Source organism: Agelaius tricolor, unplaced genomic scaffold, assembly GCF_023055355.1.
Source record: "Agelaius tricolor isolate 1412-34295 unplaced genomic scaffold, bAgeTri1.0.p SCAF_6, whole genome shotgun sequence".
NCBI classification, from domain to species: Eukaryota; Metazoa; Chordata; class Aves; order Passeriformes; family Icteridae; genus Agelaius; species Agelaius tricolor.
In genome coordinates this window covers 33,501,563-33,522,277 of record NW_027269266.1, presented here as the reverse complement: position 1 = coordinate 33,522,277, position 20,715 = coordinate 33,501,563, and the positions used below count along the sequence as shown (strand labels likewise).

The 20,715-nt window shown below is 36.3% G+C and overlaps 1 protein-coding gene across 6 annotated transcripts in view; it reads left to right on the top strand.

The window, feature by feature from the left end:
• ANKRD28 (ankyrin repeat domain 28) overlaps positions 1-20,715 on the top strand; it is a 119,951-nt gene that overhangs the window by 49,115 nt on the left and 50,121 nt on the right. For all 6 annotated transcript variants that reach the window (XR_011679555.1, XR_011679556.1, XM_071429276.1 and 3 more), the window contains one exon: positions 19,005-19,083. Coding sequence is in view for 4 of the 6 variants with exons in the window: in XM_071429276.1 (XP_071285377.1) it covers positions 19,005-19,083 (79 nt within the window). In the remaining 2 variants the exon portion in view is untranslated. The remainder of the gene's footprint in view (positions 1-19,004; positions 19,084-20,715) is intronic.

The window sequence follows — 20,715 nt, the reverse complement described above, 5'->3', positions numbered from 1 at the left end:
GCACTAGGTGTTAGCCTAGTAACACCTAAGGTGTGGTTAGAGTTCACGCAGGACAAAGATGCCATTTTTTCACAACCACCTTCTTCAGCACAGGGAGGTGCTTATCATGGCACTCCTAGTCCTGCTACAGTATTTAATATTAAATTTACATTTATCCCTTAAATGCTGTTTGTTGGGACTAATGGAGCAAGTAAATTCTCCCATTGTCTGGTAGCCAATGAAGTAGACTGCTTAATACATTTTTCTGTTTGTCTGTGTGCATTTTGTTCCTTTCCTTGGGTTTTTTTGTTGAAAACATCCTTGGCTGGGGGTAATATATCTCTACATAGCCTAGATCCAGAGTTGATCCCTGAGTTATGTGTTACAAATTGGTGTGGACAGAAGGAGGGAAAAAGAGAAGAAAATGAGGTAGTTGTTTTTGTTCCTAAAAAAGAGAAGGATCGAGATAAACTGTTTTGACCACTGTGGATTGTATTAGACCAGTGTATATACTGGATTTTTTTCCACTTTGCTATCCAAATATTTCAGTACAGTTATTTGAATTCCAGAGTCACTCCCTTCAATGCCTCTGCAGAGTCATTTCCCCCTCTCAAGAGTAACTAATTATTTTGCAGTTTGTATTCTAATAGTTGAGATTCCTCCCATGCTCCCTTCCCCCGTGCATGGGCCTGACTCTGTAACTGGAGACCCAGCAGCGTTCTATGAGTTAATTTTGCCCAAAAGTGAACTGAAGATAGGGCTGTTGTACATCTTTGTTGTGACAGTGACATTCATCTAGGAAGGTTTTTTTATGATGAAATGTGGGTATTTTTTCCTTCTGTTTCATCCAGCTTAATTTACCTTCTTGGTTTTACGAAGTCTTACAGATTGTGAGTTGTCGCTGTGACTGTAAGATGATGTACAAATAGCAAATGGGCTTTTTTCAGGAAGAAGATTGCTTTCTGTTCATGCCACACCAGCATCCTGAATCACAGGCTCAGTTTAGATTTAGGAAGTATGTATTGTATTCCATCTGCTCTTGTAATCTTTTGTGAAGAAAGGACAAATTGAGTGTATCCCTAGCTACTTAACTGGGGTTCAACAAGGCTTACCCTCCCTGCAAGCTGGAAATGTGCAGCTCTTTATAGACAAAACTGATTTATAGGAACTTTGTTCAAATAAATTGTTTGGAAAGTGTACTTTCCTGAGGCTCCAGTTAATGGAAAAAAAAAACCAAACCAGATGGGATGGGGTTGCTTCTCACTCATCTTTTCCCAAGAAAGCTTGAGTAACTGTAGCTGCCTGTTTCATAAATCAGGCTTAAATCACATCCATCACATATGTCTAACAGCATAGAGATTCTGTTACAAGCATGGCTTCTGCTATGCTGTGTGTGTTTGTTGAAAAAGTTATTATTATTTCTTGGTACCATCTTGAGCTTTTGAGACTTGACAGAAAGGAAAATCTTGCATGATAATGGACACATTTAATATCTGTTAGTTAATGGAGATCCTCAACGTTTCCTGCCCTTGCTGATTAGATTAGCGTGGCTGGTTTGAATTCTACTTTTCAGCAATTTGTTTTAGCTAACTGAATGATTCCAGCATTGCATTTATAAATTAGTATTGGTTCAGAACTTTTTTTTAGGATTTGGAGATCTGTTACTGTTGTAAACTCAGCCATTTCTGTTTGAAATCAAAACTTGTATGATGCACATTTAGCTTAAAAGATCATGAAAATGGAATATTTCATCTCAGCTATTAGTTAAGTATGTAATTCTCTCAAGGGAATACCAGCTCAGTGTCAAAAATTATTTAAAGGTTGCAAATCTGACTACTGAAGCGATTGTTCAAAATCAGAACAATTTTTCCTCCTCCTAGACCTATTAGGGTAGTAATTCTTGCCATGAAAACTGATACTTCAGGTAACCCAAGATGCATTTTTTATAACCCCATTGCACTTGATCATAGCTGAGGGGACAAACATCTGATCCTCTCTGGAACTGGTGTCAGTGTGTCCCTTGCTCTTCTCATACTAAAGCCAAACAAGCTTTTTTTTTTTAGAGAATTCCCAAAATCACAGAGATCTCTCACAATGAGCTCAAAAGTGCTCACTGTTGCTATATAAAATAGTAATGTTGACATATGTGATAAGTTACTTAAAAATTAAGTACCTGGATCTTACTTTGTATTGTGCTTTGTGAGATTAAAATAGATTTTAAACTATGAAATGTTCTAAAACTGCTATATGTGTGAGTTGGTGGTTTTTTCCCAATATAAAATGAAATAATGGGAAGTGAAATTCCTCATACTGTACCATTACAGCCATTGTCACCCTGTAGCAATCGGGGTTCTCTGTATGGTTTCTATTCTGAATTATTGATCCAGCATGACTCTTAATTTAATGTCTTTTTTGTATAGTAAGTAACCACAAAGTAAAAATTCACCTGTGCTGCTATTTTGGGAAGATGGGAAAAACAAAACAAAACCATGGAACCAAATGATCTTTTGTCTGCACTCCCTAACCCACACCTATATTAGATAGCAATGAAAGGTTACCCGTAAATCCCAAGTTTAGTTGGTGGGACTGACAAGGGCTATGATCCTGTAGCACCAAAGTGCTGGGTACAAACAAGATGGCTAAAATTCTGTCTGACTGGTGGTAGGGTGCCTCCATGGATAGCTGTTGCAGTCGAGATGTGGGCTTCATTCCCAGTCCTGCCAAATGTGGGTTTGCATAACTTCTTCTTTGTGTTTTTTGTATAGTAGGAGAATGCTGCTGGATGTTGGACAAGACACAGCATTAGGTTATCCTACTCTGCAGGTCACTGTATATAGTGAAAGAAGAAGAAAGTTGGCTTTTCCGTCTAGTGACAAGTCTAGGATTTGTTATACAGCATCAGGTCTGGGTACTGGGAGAATTAGATTATTGGGGGTCTCAAATATATCATTTGAGTAATTTAATAATGAATAATGAAAGTTTCAGTACACTTTAAATAGCAAGAAAGATTCTTTGAGATTATGGTTATAGTCAGCAAAGCCCTAAAAGAGGTTAAATAGAAAAAATAGGAAATGGATGTATGGTCACCTGGCTTCATCTTTATACTTGTTGTTTGGACTACTGGAGTAACAGGAGTTTTTCTGTACACTTGAGAGTGCAGTGTAGAACAGAAAAGCCTGAATTACATGGCTGTAGTATGGAACATTCTACAAGATCTAATAAAGTTTGATGTTCTGATCATGCAAATGAATCCTGTGCCTATTTCATACAGTAAAAGAATTCTAATATATGTTGTTCTGTGCAAAATTGTAGTTGCTCTCTAATTCAGCAATTACATTGAAGTATTTCTCAGTGTAAAGAACCCTACATGAGTAAATATTATGGACTTGCTTGAAAACAAAGGAATGAGAAGTCATAATTGGTAATGAGGTAAAATTAATCATTAGGTATTTTCTTATCTTTGTGTTCCCAATCTTTCTGTAGCCAATTATTTTACCAATTACTAATGTGGATTTTCTCATTTGTTTGTTTTTCATAAAAAGTATACATGCAGACTACAAATGTAAATTCACTTGAGTTTGACTTATCTGTGCTTCTAGAAACTTTGCTGCATTAAATGATATGCATAAAGTGGTTGAGCTATGCCTTTTGTTATCAGTGCCTTTGAACTTAAAGTCCCTGTTAGTTTAAGAATTTGCTGGTTGGGACAAGTGGAAGAAGTTCTCAAAGCAGGTTAATATGTGATGCTCTTTAAACAGTGGTGGTTGATGTACAGCACCATGTTTCTGTGCTTTTGGTGAGAGCAAGACTCAGAGATGCTATTTTTAACAGGGAGTGGAAATTGTTTTGAGAAAAGGGGAGAAGACCTTGACCGTTTTGCAGAGATTTGTATGGGCCAGATAAAAGCAATGGGAAGAGAGGCATGTCCTAGCAGTCCTCCTTTCCACTTCAGGAATGCTGACACTATTGATCAGGAAAAGGAGTTCATAGTGGTTTGTGATTTGGGGCACTCAGAGTATGTTTGCAGGGAAATAATTTTCCAGACCAGTTCAGCTGCAGCACCTCTTGGTTCTGGAAAAAGCTTCTGGCAGTCACAGCAAACCTACCCTCTGGTTTTTGGACCTAAACTGGAGAGAGTAAATAGTGGTTAAAAATGAGTGTATTGTAGCAATAGCTAAGCAGGAACTGTGAAGAGTTTTTTAACTCTTCAAGTTGTGTTTCTGAAGAGGTGAGATGATGGGTTTGCTAGCCAGTCTATTTGTTCCAGACATGCCTCACACCCAGTGTTGGTAACTATTTTGTCAGGTTCCTGCAGGCAAATCAGATGATTTACAGGAAGGACTTTTTCACTGGCAACTGGAGTTGGCAACAAAAACTTGCACTAAAGTATTTGTTACTGTGGACAGCATCTTACTGTATTCCTTGGCAGGACAGACATAATGTCTGGTTTGCTCATTTGAATGCTAGGGAGGAATTAAAAAGATGCCCAGAAAATTGTAAAATATTCTGAAGAGCACAATTTATTTACTTTTAGTTCCTATTTTAATAGGTCAGTTTTTACACTTTTGGTTTCTTAGTTGTTGACATTGCTTAGGGGTTTCAATCAGTTATGCATTTTTGTTCTCTAAAACTGTCAGTCACTGTTTTTTTTACTGGATCTTTTGCTAATTTCCAAAGGCAGGCAAGCTTTTAATAGAGACACTGTAGTTATTGTAACTTGGACACTGTAATTATTGTGACTTGAACCATCTAGACTGACTTTGTGAAAGTGTAACTGCTGTAGTATTTTGGAGGGATGCAGTTTAGACCTATTAAAATAAAACTTGAATTTAATGCCTTCTCTCCAAAATGTTATAATATCTTGAGTCTCTAATCATAGCAAAGAAGTATTTAGTGAAAATAGTAACTTTTGAGGTAGTAATAAAATGCATTAAAAAATTTGCATGTTTTCTGCTATATTGAGAACAATTTTTTTCCTCAGAGATCATTAGAATAAGAACAAATTTAGTTTCCTATTTTTGTAATGTGTTTTTTAATAGCTGCTGTGTATCCTAATATTTATATCTTCACATTATAGTCATCAAATCTAGAGGAAAAATTGTTTTAAAATTGATTGCTAATTTCCCATATCACTTACCTATTTAAAAATCTGTTCAACCTTGAAGCCCTTTCTTTCTCCACTAGAAAGGTTTCTGCTTGGTTGAACATTCTTTGTAACATGCTTTTGGCTTCAATTTAGAGTGTAGCAGATTTGGGGGATAAAATTAAAGGTATTTGTGAGTTTGAAAGACTTCTTAATATGATGAGAAGATAGGAGATGTTGTAACTTAGAGCAGCAGTAATTCCTCCTCAGTTTTCCTGCAAATAAGAACTGTATATTGAAGGAACATATACATGTGTATGCCTGAATGTAAATGCATTCAAGTTATAGATAAAATATGAGCTTATTTTTTTTTTAAATGGTCACTTGCCTAATGTTAACAACAGAAGGCATATAATGAAATGACAGTGAGAACAGGCCTCTGAAATATCTGCAGGAGGCTGGAGAGGAAATAAAACATTCCTGTATAAACAAACACTAATAAAGAGAATTCCTGCAGTAAAATGCACTGCTGAGAAACTCAGGGCAGCAGCTGCTGCCTGGCAGCCTCTGCCTGGAACCCAGTTTCAGGTGCTGCAGCAGGGACCAAGAAATCTCATATTGGGCAAGTGAGGGGCTGTGAGACTTCACAAAGCACAGGTGAACTCAGGGGGCATGTAAAACACAAAACAAGCTGTGTGTGCCTTCAGACCCTTCTACTGCTAATTTCTAATAGAAGAATTTTTATTACCCATTTAAATAACAATAATGATACCTATCTCTTACTAAGAACTGATCTCTAGTAAGAAGTGAGAGCTTTTGTAATTAGATAGAGACATTATAATGGTTAATGGCTTTAATTTGGTATGTTTTCATTTTGGGCAAAGTATATGTAAATATATTTTTGAATGTATGGGTGAGAAAACTATAGTGTATAACCCCAGAGACTGATGCTAGTTCTTATCTTCTCTATTTGTTTGCCCACATGCTTCTAACAAAGTACAGCTTCCTAATGGGAGCAAGATGTTTCTTTCTGCTTAAACCTGTGTTTGGATTTTTGTGCAATGTGCAATGTACATTACTCTCAGAGCACTGTATTGCTTTCTGCTTCTAGATATTCTCTGTACTAAACTTTCTAAGTGTTTTTACCACAATCAGGACCCCCCATTTCCTGTGTGACCAGCCTGATGAAATGATGAGTCATATGAGACTCTTACTTTATAATGTGTTCAGTTAATTGAAATTTCTTCACATCTGAATGAAGATTCTGTGAAGAATTCTGGTTTTGAGGGGAGCATTTGTGATCTTGAACAAACAGGAGCAGCCTGCTCAGAGCTTGCATCTATGCATCAGCTTTTAATGTGGAGCTGAAGTATCTTGCATGTACGAAAGTCCAGGAATTTGGTTTTAGAAGAACAATTTGTGAATAGCACAGGCCAAAGTGTGTGGTATTGTATTAACAAGAGACAAAGCTTGTGAAACACCTTGTCACTAAGCCTGATCAATTTTTAGTGAGGTGTTTGTAAAGGAGGAAATGGGGTGCAGCACTACCATGCAGGAATGTCCAGGAGTTATTTTGGTAAAGAATTAAGTACCTTGTTAAATACATGAATATTCATGTCTTATGCCTGAAGAGATAAGAAGAAACTTCACTGCAGGAAATGTAGGGAAGCTCTTTCTATGTAAAAGCTGTTTCTACTTCTAAAGGATTCAGTATTAGGTTGTTTGATCCATTGATCTGAGCCTGACTGAGTCCAGAAATGGAGAACTTTGGAGACTAATTCTTCCAGATGTAGTGGAAACTTGCTGCCAGTTGTATATTGTAAACAGTATCCATCAGCTACTCAAAAATTATTTAAATTCTTCACACAGAAGCTATTTACTGTAACTTAGCTTTAAAGTTGAGCATTTCCTGTTCATTAGTGTAGGATGTTTTTCAAGCATGTCATCTGTAATGATTAATCAGATATCTTAGTTCCTCTGTAGTGTTTTAGAGTGAATCATGTTTTTCAGCCTCAATATAAAGTCTGTCCAAATGGTGTTGAGTTCCTCTTCTGGCATAGAAATAGATTCAAGATATATTAAATACAAATCTGTATAATTAGGCATTTTCCTTCAGAATTGAAAAGTTTAATGAGAGAAATTTGCTAGTCCAGAGAAGAGTAAGTTTTATGCTTTGTGTTGATAGCACTGTCTTTAGCCTCTGCAAATGAGATTTTCAGCTGGATCAAGTTATTACTCATATTAGAGTGGTACAAACAAACCTTGAGCAGAGTTACAGGATAATCTGACCAACATCAGTGAATTGGTACTCAGTACAGCTGGTGCTGTGCCCATATGTCATATGGGCAGTGGCTCTTGAGAAGTTACATTGCAAAGGGTAGAACTGAGAAGTACACTGTGCTTACATGGCATGCTGCTGCCTTAACAGGAAATGAGAATTATTCTTTAGAGACTTCAGTATGAGTTAATATTAGTGTGCTACTCAGGCAAACATCTCCTCCTTCTCATCAGGCCTAGTAAGCTTGCCCAGTACTATGCTAATGTGGATTTACTGCTTGCTAAACTGGGCAAACAAGCCTGGATGTCTGCATGGCAGTGCTTTACAGTATTGGCCAAACACTGAATTTCTTCTGCAGTAATTGGGAATTTGACAGACAGCTTTTGTTTCAGTCACTGTGATTTCTTTAACATTGAAAAATTCTCATTGGTGTAGAGAGCCTTGAATAACTACTTCAAATTTAAAAGTTTGAAGAGTTTTTAAAGTTTCAAGGGTTTTGTGTTTGAGTCTCCTATATGATTCTTAGTGATGATGATTTGGTAGATCATGTCTAATTTGCCTTTTTACTTTTAGTGATTATTGCTTAAGATTGCAACCTTCAAAGCAGAGTTGAAGTTATGCATTTTTTGCTGCTTTTACAAAACAAGCTGGAGGCAAGGTCTTGAATAGTTAGAGCTTACTGGAGTTATTCCTGGCAGTTGCTGTGCCTGACATGCAAAGAATTGGTATTTTAGAACAGAACATCCCCACTGAAAGAGCAGAGAGAAGAAAAAAGTCTTAATGTGCATTAGCTTCCAACATAGACACAGCCCTTAAAGAGGGCATTGCTGGGAAAAGCAAGATAGGATTTGAATTTACTGATTATTTGTAGTCATTTTCTGGATGAAAACCCTTTATGCATATGTAGCATCCCTTTGAGCAAGACAATTTTCTCCACTATGCAAGTTGTTGAAGCTATCTTACTGTGGGGTATCCAATCAGTAAACATAATTTCCTTTGTCCAGTTTGGCCCTTGTACACAAGCTCTACATGAGGTAGACTCATCTTTTAAGGTCCTTAAATTTTCTTTAATAAAGGATGGATACACATCCAAAACAGTGAAAAGAAAGTGTTTCTCATTTGTTTGCTACATGATGTAGGGAGAGCTGTCCCATAAATACCCAAGGAGGAGGACTCTTGTCTATTGTCAGTAGGACCTGAAAAAGCTCATACTGGTGTCAGGTATCAGGACAAAGGAACTGAAGGTCCTTTACAATGACTTCTTGCTGAAGAGCATGCTCCAAAATTTCAGATACAATGTCTTGATTATGAAGTTGGAGGGGGTATTTTCTCAGGCCTATGATATCAGCCTGTACCTCTCTGTTTCCAAAACCAGTGGAATTCTGTTCTCTTTCCAATCTTTTGAAGTCCTGCATTATTATTATTATCATCCTTCCTGATCATTAATTTAATTTCTGTTTGAATTTGTGTTAAATACTAGTTATATACATATGTATATATGTAATTATGGTAACTTATAAATAAATTACATGATGCTGACTTGCTGTCTCAAAGGAGTGCTCATATCTTGCCTTAGTTGTTGCAAGCTTTTCCTATAATGACAGTTATCTTCTAAGCTTTTCCTGTGTCCACTTAGCCTAAGAAACAGTGCACATAAGATACTTTGATCCTAAGATAACCAGCAGGTTTAGATGAGTTCTTATCCTCACTGTCAGAGGCTTTGTGTTGGGTTTATTCTGTGATCAGTGTAGGCACTTCTCATTTTCCATTGTTGGGTGGAACTTTTTTTGCTCTCATTTTACTTGTGTTTTTCAGAATAGATGTGTTCTGCAGGATTTTTCTTGCCTAACAATTAGCCTTTGAATTAGCATAGATTGTGTTGTATGCTGTTTGGAGTTCAGAACGGTGCAAAGGTCTCTTAAAAGGAGGGCTTTGCATATTCCAACTACATGACCTTACTTCATGAAGCTTAACACACACTAGGAAAATGTTTTGGCTTGCTCCAAGAAGAGGTGCTAACGTTAAACATACAGCCTGAAAAGCACATATTTTCCTGTCAGCAAGACAATGCAGTTAGTGGGACAAATATCTGTTTTCCATCGGTGCTTGTCGTTTGAGCACTTGCCTTTGCAGTGAAAAGGGCAGAAACCCCAGCTTTTCTGAACAAAAGTGTCAGTGGCCCGAACGTAATGTGCTGGATTTAAACTGTGGTGGAGATGTGCATACCTTACCTAGTGTGGTGTGTGATCTTTCACTGGAGCATAAACAGAGCCTGTATTGTACTGATTTCACTCTTGGCATATTTTCTTATTTGTGTCCTCAAACATTACAGCTGATGACACTGTAAGACGAGGCAGTGCCCCTGTTCCAGCCCACTCTGTGAGCACAGGCTGGGTTACATAATGTGCTCCACAGCACTGTACTCTCATTATGGAAAATCCATTGTTTTCTCATATTGCTGCTTTTTTTTCCCCCCCAAAATAGTTTCAGAACTATTTATCATTTTTCTTACCAGCAACTCCATTCTGTTTAAAAGCTGGGGTTTTCTTCTGCCATACCTACCAGGTAAATGTTTGCAAATCATATAACTGGCATTTGTGAAGCATAAAGGCAAGGGCAGGTATTTTCAATGATATGTTATTGGTGTGGGGGATTTTGTGGTGGTTGGTTTTTTTTTTTTGGGTTGTTGGTTTTTTTTGGTGGTTGGGGTTTTGTGTGGTTTTTTTTTAGTATAAGAGAGTTCTGAATTCTGTATGGGTTAATGGATGAGTATTTTTTTTAATTTTAGTGAATTTTTTTTGCTCTCTCCCCCGCAGGGATCTAGCATGCTAACAAATTGTCTTGGCCCTAAAAGATGCTTTTATTTATATTCCTGAATTAAAGGAAGGGAAGTGCATCCAAAATGCCTCAGCTGCACAGTGAGGTCAAGTTGCTCTTACCAAAGGGTACAGAATAGCTCTTTATTCATTCTATGTATTGGGCAAGAATTCAGTAACCTTTATTAGTGATAAATAGGACCAGTCCTTGATGTTGGAACTTTTCTGTGAAAGGGAGCAGCAGCTTGCAAAACCTGCTTAGTTATTCAGATCCTTTCCAATATCCAAATGAATGCCTGAGTTTGCTCACAAGAAATCCTGGCCTTTCTAATTCAGCCAGAAACATTTATGTGTTGTGTAAAAATATTGTTATATCTACAAAGCATGTAAAAATGTAGAAGCATGTAACAACCTGGGTTTAGCTTTTCTTACAAGCTGTACTTGTTCCCTACACAAGTTCTAAAACCTGACCAGCAGAATTATGATAGCAATATTACAAAATCTGCATGGAACATCAAGGTTAAAGAGTATGAGAAGATGAGTATTTCCAAAAAACACTCTGACTCAGTACTTTCAAGAAAGAATAATTGAAGATAAATGGTTTTCAGCTGAATTACTTGGAAGTGGAAAAATACAGAGATGTTTAGTTGTTTCAAAATCTGCTTCTTGACATACTTGAAATACTTGACAGCAAGTCAAAAAGTCTTCTTGCTGTGGACCTCTTTAGTTGAGACAAATAAAGATGCAATGTGTACCAGAACGCCTCAAGCACTCCTGTTCTCATGTGTGAACAAGGAGTGCTCAAGTACTGAATCTCACTTTTCAAAAATCTTCACCACATCAAAATAACTTGTTTGGGTTTTTAACTGTATATATTTAAATGAGATTTTTTTACTCTCATGTTCTGAATGAGACATTAGCTGGCTGTAAGATCCAGCAATCATAATCTTAGATGAAGTTTGAAGCTTAATTGCTGTTCCGTGCTCTAAGTGTGACTCATTTTCTTTTGGGGCCACTCCTATAAGAGGAACAGGGCTTCAAACAATTACACTTGAATGGTGTTTTGTACCTGATTTTCGTCATGTAAGACAGCATTTGAAGTTAAGTCATTTAATGAAAGATGCCTGGAATGGTGTTATTTAACAACATGAATTGTTCTGAACTTTGGGTTCCTTTTTTACCAGTCTTTTTTGGTAGTGTAGTATCAACTTACATTTAAAATCTCACTTCACTGAGTTTCTATAGACATTAAAGTTTGAGATTCAATAAAAGTTAAGCCAGCAAATTTTCTCCTGTCCTCTTCCTGTCAAGTTGTTCTGCTCTGTGCCAAAGTCAAAGACTAGATTGTCTTTTAGAGAAGAGTAGTTTTGGCATCTGATGTTTGCTCACGTGACTCTCAATATTTTTTGTACAATTTTTATAAAAGGTATTTTCCAGTGTGATTTAAAAATACTAAAGAGATACAAATGGGCTATCTTATAGATATGAAATTATGTTTTTTCTGTACAAACATAATTTTAAGATTAAGATTGCTTTTAGTGTTCAAGCATTTTAGAAATGAACCAAACCTTCAATGTGCTTTTTGTTTATATGTTTTTATATTGTGCATGAATTGTTTGCAGTGGTTCAGTAAGGTAGAGATTTTTATCAGTTTTAGGTTTATTATTTGCCTAGAATCATTAGCTGAACGGGAAGTAAATTATCTTCCAGGGATTTTAGTGCTGTTCTGTGAACTTGAGCCTAAATTCAGTCACAAAAAATTTTTAAATGCCAAGAGGCATCATGCTAAACAAGGAGCTGCCAAGTATGTCTGTACAGCAAAGCCATGCAATGTGAATTCTTTCTTGCCTCCTTCTTGGTGGGGATTCTCATTTGTGTGCATGCAATGTGGAATGGTGTGCAAAGAGATTATGTCATTCTGCTCTTCTCTAGCTAAAGGTAAAACTCAAATGTTTGACTTTTTCCTGTAAAAATTTAAATATTCCCCAGGTTTCATGTTAGGAAAGAAATTTGATTGCCTGGGATGTTTCAATAGTCAAAAAAGGAAAAGACAGTTATTTGGTTATGAAATGCATTAAAGTTGGTCTGTTGGTCATTGTTTTTGTAGACTCTAAAACTCCAATTTGGCATAAATGATACTTTTTTTCCCCTCTCTTTGGTTTTTACCATGACACATAACTTATTGTCCAGGAGAAGGAGGTTTCTAGACCAAGGTTCACTGTGTTGTTAAATTCTTTAATTTTTCATGGTGGAAATGTGAATATATCTTGATAGTTTTTATAGCCAAATTTCTTAGCCAATTATAAATGTCACAAGTATTGAAATCAGAGTAGATCAGACTTTTTCATTGCTGTAGTTTTTAAAGCCACTCTGCATGGGTTTCCCCCATTTTGCTTGTCCTCTTCACCCAGACTCAAGTTAAACTTTTGTCTTGTTTCTGAAATGTGCCCATATGCAAAACCTGACCATTTGCAGTTGCTGAGGGATTTTGATGTTTGGAAAATCAGATTTTGGAGTGGAAAGTTAGTGTCTCCCTTGCAATTATATAGCTAGTAGTAATTTCTTCTATCATGCTACAAGTATGGTGTTTCATGGTTGTTTTGTGGGTCAGTGTAGATTTACTAAAAATATCTTACAATGGGATTTTATATTTTATTATCGTTCCTTGTGACAATTTAGAAAACTGTGAGTCTGTGCTTTTGAGGAACACAGGTGTTTAGAATGACTTATGTTCAGGTAAACTCTTGGTTTGTCATAAAATGGTGCTGTGATGACATTTTTCCAGGCTACATTTTAGTTCTCTTCTGATGTATGTTTTATTTTTTAATGTAACCTGCAGCTGCTATCCAGCTTTTTTAAGGCCTCCACAAACTCCCAGTGCCACAAATGGTAGTCATGAGTAAAAGCTTTTGTGGTTTATTCTGTGGTGCGCCAGTTTTTATCATTGTTGTTGTTACTATTATCATTTTCATTATTATCAGCCAGAAACAAGTAAAGAGCATGCACTGTTAAACTGGTACTGAAGACCTTACCTAGCAACAACAGTGGGGTTTGGCAGATTATGGCTGATGTGATCCTTGTTGCTAAAACCACTTCTTTTCTCCTATAAGAAGAAGTCTCTCTCATCAGTGGTTACTCTGTCTTAATGAGCAAAAGGGCAAAAATTCCTCCTATTTTTTTTTGTGATTTTTTGGAGTTCTAGATTTGTTCTGCCCTCCTAACAGCTGGGATGAAGAGGACATGTCCTGAAATGTAGAGTAGTGATAAGGTCTTATTAGTGAAAGTTTAATACTGGGCTTGCTAAAATGTTTCTTGCAAACGCAGTACAAGTGTTCATACAAATAGGAGCATGAAAAGTAGTTCAAGAAATTAATGCAGTCAGCATGCCAAATCTAATAATTTCAACTAAAATGTATCTATTGTGTGCCTTCAAAGGATACTGTGTGGTTAGCCATGTAATATGTATCGGTTTTGTGGTTACTGTCATGCTTTCTTCATTTTTTAAGCATGCAGGAGACCATTAGTGTTTGTTACATTATCTCTCTCTCTATATTGGATATGCATCTTAATTTTGAATTATGGGGGAGAAAATGGAGGTCTGCTTCCAAAAATTATGTCAAGCATAATTAGTTGGAAATTGGTTGATTTTTGGCAATGCAAATTTCTGAGAATTAACTTAAAAATATAAGAAAAAATCCAAAGAAATAGCAGATGAGTTACAGTTAATGTCGGATAGGGATACCGTATTAATTTCTCATGTATTTACAAGTTTTGAAAGTCTAGTACTTGATCTTTGTCTTCTAGTTTCAATTCAGTAATTTTCTCATGCTAGCTATGTGTTTCTAGGACACAGTTGGGATTGAACATACTTCTGAAGAATTAGTCCTCATTTCTGGAATCAAGTACCTAAAGTAAACTTCTAAGAAGTTTAAAGTTGGAATGTAAAGGCCAAATATTTATGTGTCTTTTTTTTTTTTTAAATACAGGAACAAAAAATTTAGTTAGAGTAGACAGTTATTCCACCGGAGGAAATGATTATTCTAAAAACTGTAGCAAAATTTGTAACTAAAATTTGTTGTTTTAATGATTTCCAAGAGTAGCACTGGGACTTCACACTGTGATACTGGACACTATCAAAGAATTGGAAATACTTTGTAATAATTTCTTAGACATTTTCCATGAAGTCAGGAGTTATACATCACCCTGGTTGAAAAGTCCTGTCTCTCTAAACTAACTGAATAATACACTTAAGAGTTATATTTAAACCCAGTTTCATTTAAAAGGAATGTTTGTTAAAGCTACTGCACACTATGTTGGAATTGAAACTTGTTCAAGATTTGTGATTGTGTATTTAGGGTTGATTTCTGCCAGGAACAGATGGCACTAGAAGCAGACAGATGACAAGTGATACAGCACAAAACACCTATTAAAAGATATTTTGTAACTGTGATCATAAAATAATGAGAGTATATTAAAGTGTTTTTGCAGAATTTGGTTTTGAAGAGCAGATAGCTAAAGAGGAGTTTTTATGAAGGGGGAGGTTGCATTCAGGCTATTTCAGAAAATGTTTTAATTCAAAGATTCCAGATCAGTAGATGTTGAACTGTTTGAAGGGCAAATTGAAGTTATATTCTAATGTACTCTTGGGAGACTCATAGATTGGTTATGGCAGTCTTGTTGGATAAGCATGGGATAAGAGATTTGCCTTAAAGGCATCTAACTCCTTAAAACTCACTGTAGTTGTATGAGGTTACTCTAAATCAATTACTGAGATAGAGCCCAAACCAGGAATAAATTGTTTTATCTCAAAGGACACTTACTCAAAGAATACTTTAAAAAGAAGTAGGTTTGAAACCTGCATCTTTAAATTAGCATAGATTTGTCTTTTGTAGAAGTTTTGATCCATAAAATAAGCAATGAAGCAATTAAAGCTTCTAGTTTAGGTTAAAAGAAACAAAAGTGAAGTTTATGAAGAAGCTCACAGTGTCAATGTCACTTTATTCCAAATTTGGTTTTGGCAGGGTCAAAGGGCCTTCTCCTATGCATTTCTCATATTGCCATTTTATACAAACTTCTGTGTTGATGAAATTATTGGGAAACTCAATAAATGGAATTACTGGGAATGGCAGGATTATATATTTTTCACATAATGCAAAGGCACATATAGATGTGATGCTGGGGCTTTTGTGATGCAGAAGTACCATTCTGAAAACTGATTCCTTAAGATCTGAGCCTTTTTATTGCTTTTTAGTTTAATGACAGTACTGACCAATATCTGGAATTTAACTTGAGAGTTTCTCATTGGGAATATAAACTCCTTTGTTGTTTACACAGGAAACAAGTTTTAAAAAGGTAAAAGTTCTCTTTCAACTATGTAAAACCTGCTTAATACAATCAGTGTGATCTGTGTCCTTACTACCGTTACATTAGCTGATTTAGAGTTGTAATAGTCCAGTTTGCCATGCAGATATTTGAACTGGAAAATGAAAGTGCCACAACACTTGCTTTTCTGTGTTGTAAATACTGCTGCAACACTGCAATACTTGGAATTAAATAGTACCATCAGTATTAGATTTTACATTCTGTGTAACAGTGACTATTATGAACAAAATCCCTTCTCTAGTGAAATTTTTCTTTTAGTGTCATTTAAATTTATGAAATTAAAGGAAGAATATTAGGTCCAGTATTTATATTAGTGTGACAACACCAGTGGTGCAACATGTTGGCTTCCAAAATTCCTTGTTAAGGCTGAAAGCTTTCTTAGTGTTATTTAAAGTAGTCCTTCATATGCAGCAATTTGTATTTGCAGATGAAATTTGTTCATCAAACGATTACTTGTTTGAATAAAATGTAGTGGATTTGTTCAGAAGTATTTTAGTAGCATTTAAAATACAGAATTTGCTTTAATTTTATTCAGATTTCATTATTAAAATTCATTCGTTAAATGTAAGTCTTTTCCTTCAGTGGAAGTAAAAACAACATCATGAGAGGTTGCTGAATGCAGCATTTCTGCTTTTTTTGACAGGTTCTGAAAACCAGGTTTTTAAATACTAAACAAAAAACCTTTTGCACAGAGATATAACATTTTTTAAAAAGCATTTGGAAGCATCAAAAAAATGCCAGCTGTGAAACTAGAGGGGAAGGAAAGGCCAGGGTTTCTGTCAAAGCATCCTCAGCGTGTGGAATATTTGTGGTCGGTAGATACCCTGGGGCTTGGGATTGTTGAAATTCCAATCTCTGGAGCTGACCCAGAATGTGACAAGCCCTGAGTGTCCCAGCAGTGCTGCCCTGGTGCTGCAGAGAGCAGGGACATGTCCAGCCTCCTGCCTAGGTATGCTCCCAGTTTGTGCTCCCTGCTGCAGAACTGGGAGCTGGGCTTTGAGTGCTTTCAGTCTGTCAGCTTAAGAGCAGCAAAACTGAAATATTTGTGTGGCTGGAAACTCACAGCTGGGAGTGGTGGAGTGGAAATGTTGCTTGTGTTTAAGCTGCTTTTATGTTTGTAACTTGACAATTTTAGGATGGGTATTCACTAATAGAGGTTGAGTTTTTTTGGGAAGTATGTCTGAAATTCCTCAGAAGTTTGGACCACAGATGTTTCAGGAAAATGTATTTGTGGCTTGGTGATGAGTATAGTTCTAGATAAACCCCTCCATTCTGTCCACTGTTTTATTGGAAGATTTCTGATTCATTCTGTCACATTGGTTACTGGTATGACTTCTGTCACTGAGATGTTAAAAAAACACAAAAGAAAACAAAGTCGCCAACAACACAAGTGTGATGAACATTTTTATAATAATGAGTTTTGCCCACTGAGTGGGGAATGCAGTTTTTCTCATGTTCCTATGTAAATGCTGTCTCTACAGAAGGATGTGCTCATGGCCCATCTTACTTTCTCTAACTCTGTGATGAAATTGCAGGCAGTATACTATCATACTCATTCTTATGAGTTCCCTAATCTCTAGTTTATAGGCTTTTTAGCATTCTCAAAAAGACTTCAATGCCAGCTACCTATAGGAGTTCTGTTTTCCATACTGGAGGAATAAAACCAGATTTTCATTACTGTTTGGTCTTTACTGTCTTTCAGCTGGGGAAGCAAGTGTAATATTTGTATTGCTTTTCTTTTTCCTTTGTGCTTCTGGTATTTTCCCTTTCCTTTTTTCTTGTTTGTTTTTGGTTTTGTGGGGAGTTTTTCTTTTGGCTTTATTTGTTTGTTTGTTTGCATTTTTGGGTTTGTTTGTCTTTTTTGTTTGATTGGGGTTTTTTGGGGGGTGGTGTTTGGTTTTTCTCCTTTTTTTAAAGCTTTTTTTTTTTTCTAGATAGCAAATCCTTAGTGCCAGGGGCCTATCTTTTTTTATCCTCGATGTGTAAGCTGCATTTGAGACACCCTGGCAAGAAATTGGTGAGGTACTATGTGGTGTTAGTGATAAGTGTAGCATTGATTCCTTAGGGTGCATCAGTGTCAGGTTTGCACTGCTCAATTTGGAATTTCTTGCATGTAATTCAGATATTTTGTTAGGAAACATTGCTAATATGGTGAACTGTGTAGCTTTAACTTTTTCTGAGCAGGGACTAGGCAGGGAGTGGGTTGTTTGGGGCAAGGAGTTGTGTGTGTGGTGATGTTTTTGTAGAGGGGGTGGTTTGAATGCTCTGAATTCTGAAGTTGCCTTTTATGTTTCAGAAGAACTTCTTGGGTCTCAGCTCCAGTTTTGCCCTAACATCTTTCCTGCCATGAACTCTAATTTTATTCGTACCTGATGCTAGCTGTCAAGTCAGGGTTCACTAGATAAGGTTATTCTAGCAAGGGAGAAGATTGCTTTTCACAATAAAATGTCAATAGAAAATGTGTGTTAATTTTATCATAGTCGTGACACAACAGCAGAATTAATAGAAATGTCTTGCCACTTAAAATTTCTTGCTGCATATTATCTTGATCCCTCACCCCCAGTGTGTTTGAAACTCTGCTAAAAGGATCTAAGCAGAGCTTAGGCCAGAACCAGGATGCTGACTGATTATCTGTCTCTTTTCTGATTTCTCACCAGCTTTCCCTCAGAGAGCAAACTGGTTGGTTCTTGTTCATTTTTATCACTCACTGTGATGTGATCTTATTTTTCTGATTAAGCTATAAACTGGTGCAGAGAAATTAGCACTGATCCTGAAAGAGTTAGGAGATATTTTGTGTTTATCTTTCAAAAGAGCAACTTCATTGTTATATATTGTGCATGAATAAATAAGATCTCTTACTGGTACCTTCAGAAGGACCTTAGATCAGCTTGAACTAATTAAAAGTACTGGGTGTTCCTTGCAGAGTGGGTTTTTTGCAAAAGAAATTTCACCTCTGTCTTCTCTTTACTTATTAACAGCAATTGAACCAGTTGAAATTGGATTCCACTATTTTTGCCCTTAAAGTCTGTAGGTTCTTTTCTATTTTCTATTAAAATAATAGCTTCTGAAATTGCTTTAAACTTCACAAAGAAAAAGTTTCTCACTAATCGTTGCATATGACAATAACACACTGGTTTTAACTGTGTGGGACAGACTCAAGTTCTTGTCTCTGGAGATGAGAGACTGGTGATTTAGAACTGGTGGGTTAATCTGAAGATGTGATGGGCATCCTGTGTGTGTCAGGAAAATGGTGGTTGGCTATGTGGGTGTTAAGAGCTCCTTAGGGAGAAGCATGTTTGTCTTAGTAAGTTTGACTGATTTTAGACTAATTATAGTTTTTTTATATATATAATGTACAATATTTGAAAGATGAACTTTTATACAGTGTTTTTTCATAACATACAAAATGCTAAACCAAACTTTTTTTTATTTTAAATAAAACCTTTTTTCCCCCCTCTTATCACAGGATAATGAGAAAAGGACCCCTTTACATGCTGCTGCCTATCTGGGAGATGCAGAAATTATTGAACTACTTATTTTATCTGGTATGTTCTGTTCCTGTTAATGGAAAACAAATAACTCTATGCACATCCAAGGAAGTATTTATATACATCTTAGTCTGTGTAGTTTTTATTGAATATTCAATGTACTAGAAATTAAAGATGCTTGTACTGAAATTTTAGTTTCCAGATTTATTAGTGTTAAAATACTGTGTGTTTCTGTAATTCTGCTCTAAATTATTTCTTTGTAGAAAGCTTTCTCAGTTATAGCTATTTTTATTTGTAGCTTGATCAGCTTTCAATAGTTCAACACTAATTTAAGGAAGTAATAGTGTATACAGTACAGGTAGGTGTTAGCAGCTTTTCTTTCATTCTGAAATGCCCTTCAGAAAGGCAATTACATTTGAACATAAAGATGCCATTCAGAGTTGGTTGTATTATTTTAAGTATCTTTGCCTGTTGGTTTGAATGAACAGAATATAATTAGAACCAGCTGAAAATGTTAAAATATCTTTTTTTTTTTCCCTATTTATTTGTACTAATAAAAATTCCAAGTTCTGCAAAATGGTATACTTTGGGCTGTGGGTTTGGTTTTGTTGTTTTTTAAGGGTAGAGAACCACGAAACTAAACCAAAAACGTGAAGAACATCATGACAGAAGGACTGAATTGACTGTCTTTGATCTTGGAGAGACCTACCCATTAAGTAGCTTGAGGCTGAATTCATAATACAGAGCTTCAAGCTTACATAGAAAGATGAAAACTTGTAGCAGTCCCACAGAACTACTTTAATCTTCAGTCTGCTTAATTGCAGGCCTTACCTGTGCAAAGCTGGCTATTTCTACTGCCACCACCCCCCATCAAGCCCTTCTTACAAATTCTGCTTGAAGGAAATACCACTTTTAGGATTATAGGAGTCACTTCCAGACCTTCAACCTGAATTTGCTGGGCATAATTTAATTTGTTATAATTTTAGTATGATGTAATATTTTTGTTATATATATTACTTGTACTCTCTCTATATAAGTATATTTACATCTCATAAATATACATGATGTGATATTAATTAATACATCCACTGTATGGACATACTCTGTAGTGACATTTTGTCCAGAAAAGTTCACTTTTGGAAAGGTGCAATGTTTGAAAATCTAAAAAGGTGCCATTTGTCCCTATCAAGAAGAAAGGCAAGTTCTGGTGGCTCTTGAAAAGATATACTGACCTGTCTTCATCAACTAACAATGTTAGAAACCTTGCAAAGTTGTAGTCAGCTACTTCTGAGAGGGAATCTTCTGTCTGGTTTAGCTGAACTGAGTCCATTTACCAGATCAGTGATAGAACAAAATACCCCTTTCTTGGGCAAAGGGCTTATGGAAGGAGGGGAATTCTAGTTCAGGTGGGAATGGAACAAGATCCTGGCTGGGGGGAAGCAATAGGAGAAGAAATATTAGTCCTGCTATTTGGGCATGTAGCCTGGGGTTAAGCGTAAGGAAAAATGGAGAACAAAGAAGGAAGGTGAGAATTAGAACTGTACAAGTAGTGCAAAGCTGAGCAGCTGCATGAAGGAGAGGTTGTAGGTGCTGCAGTGTCTGCAGATTGTTCAGGGAGGATGAGGCATTGATATGTCCCAGATAACATTTATTTAATGAAAATCAAGATTGGCTTACAACAAAACATTG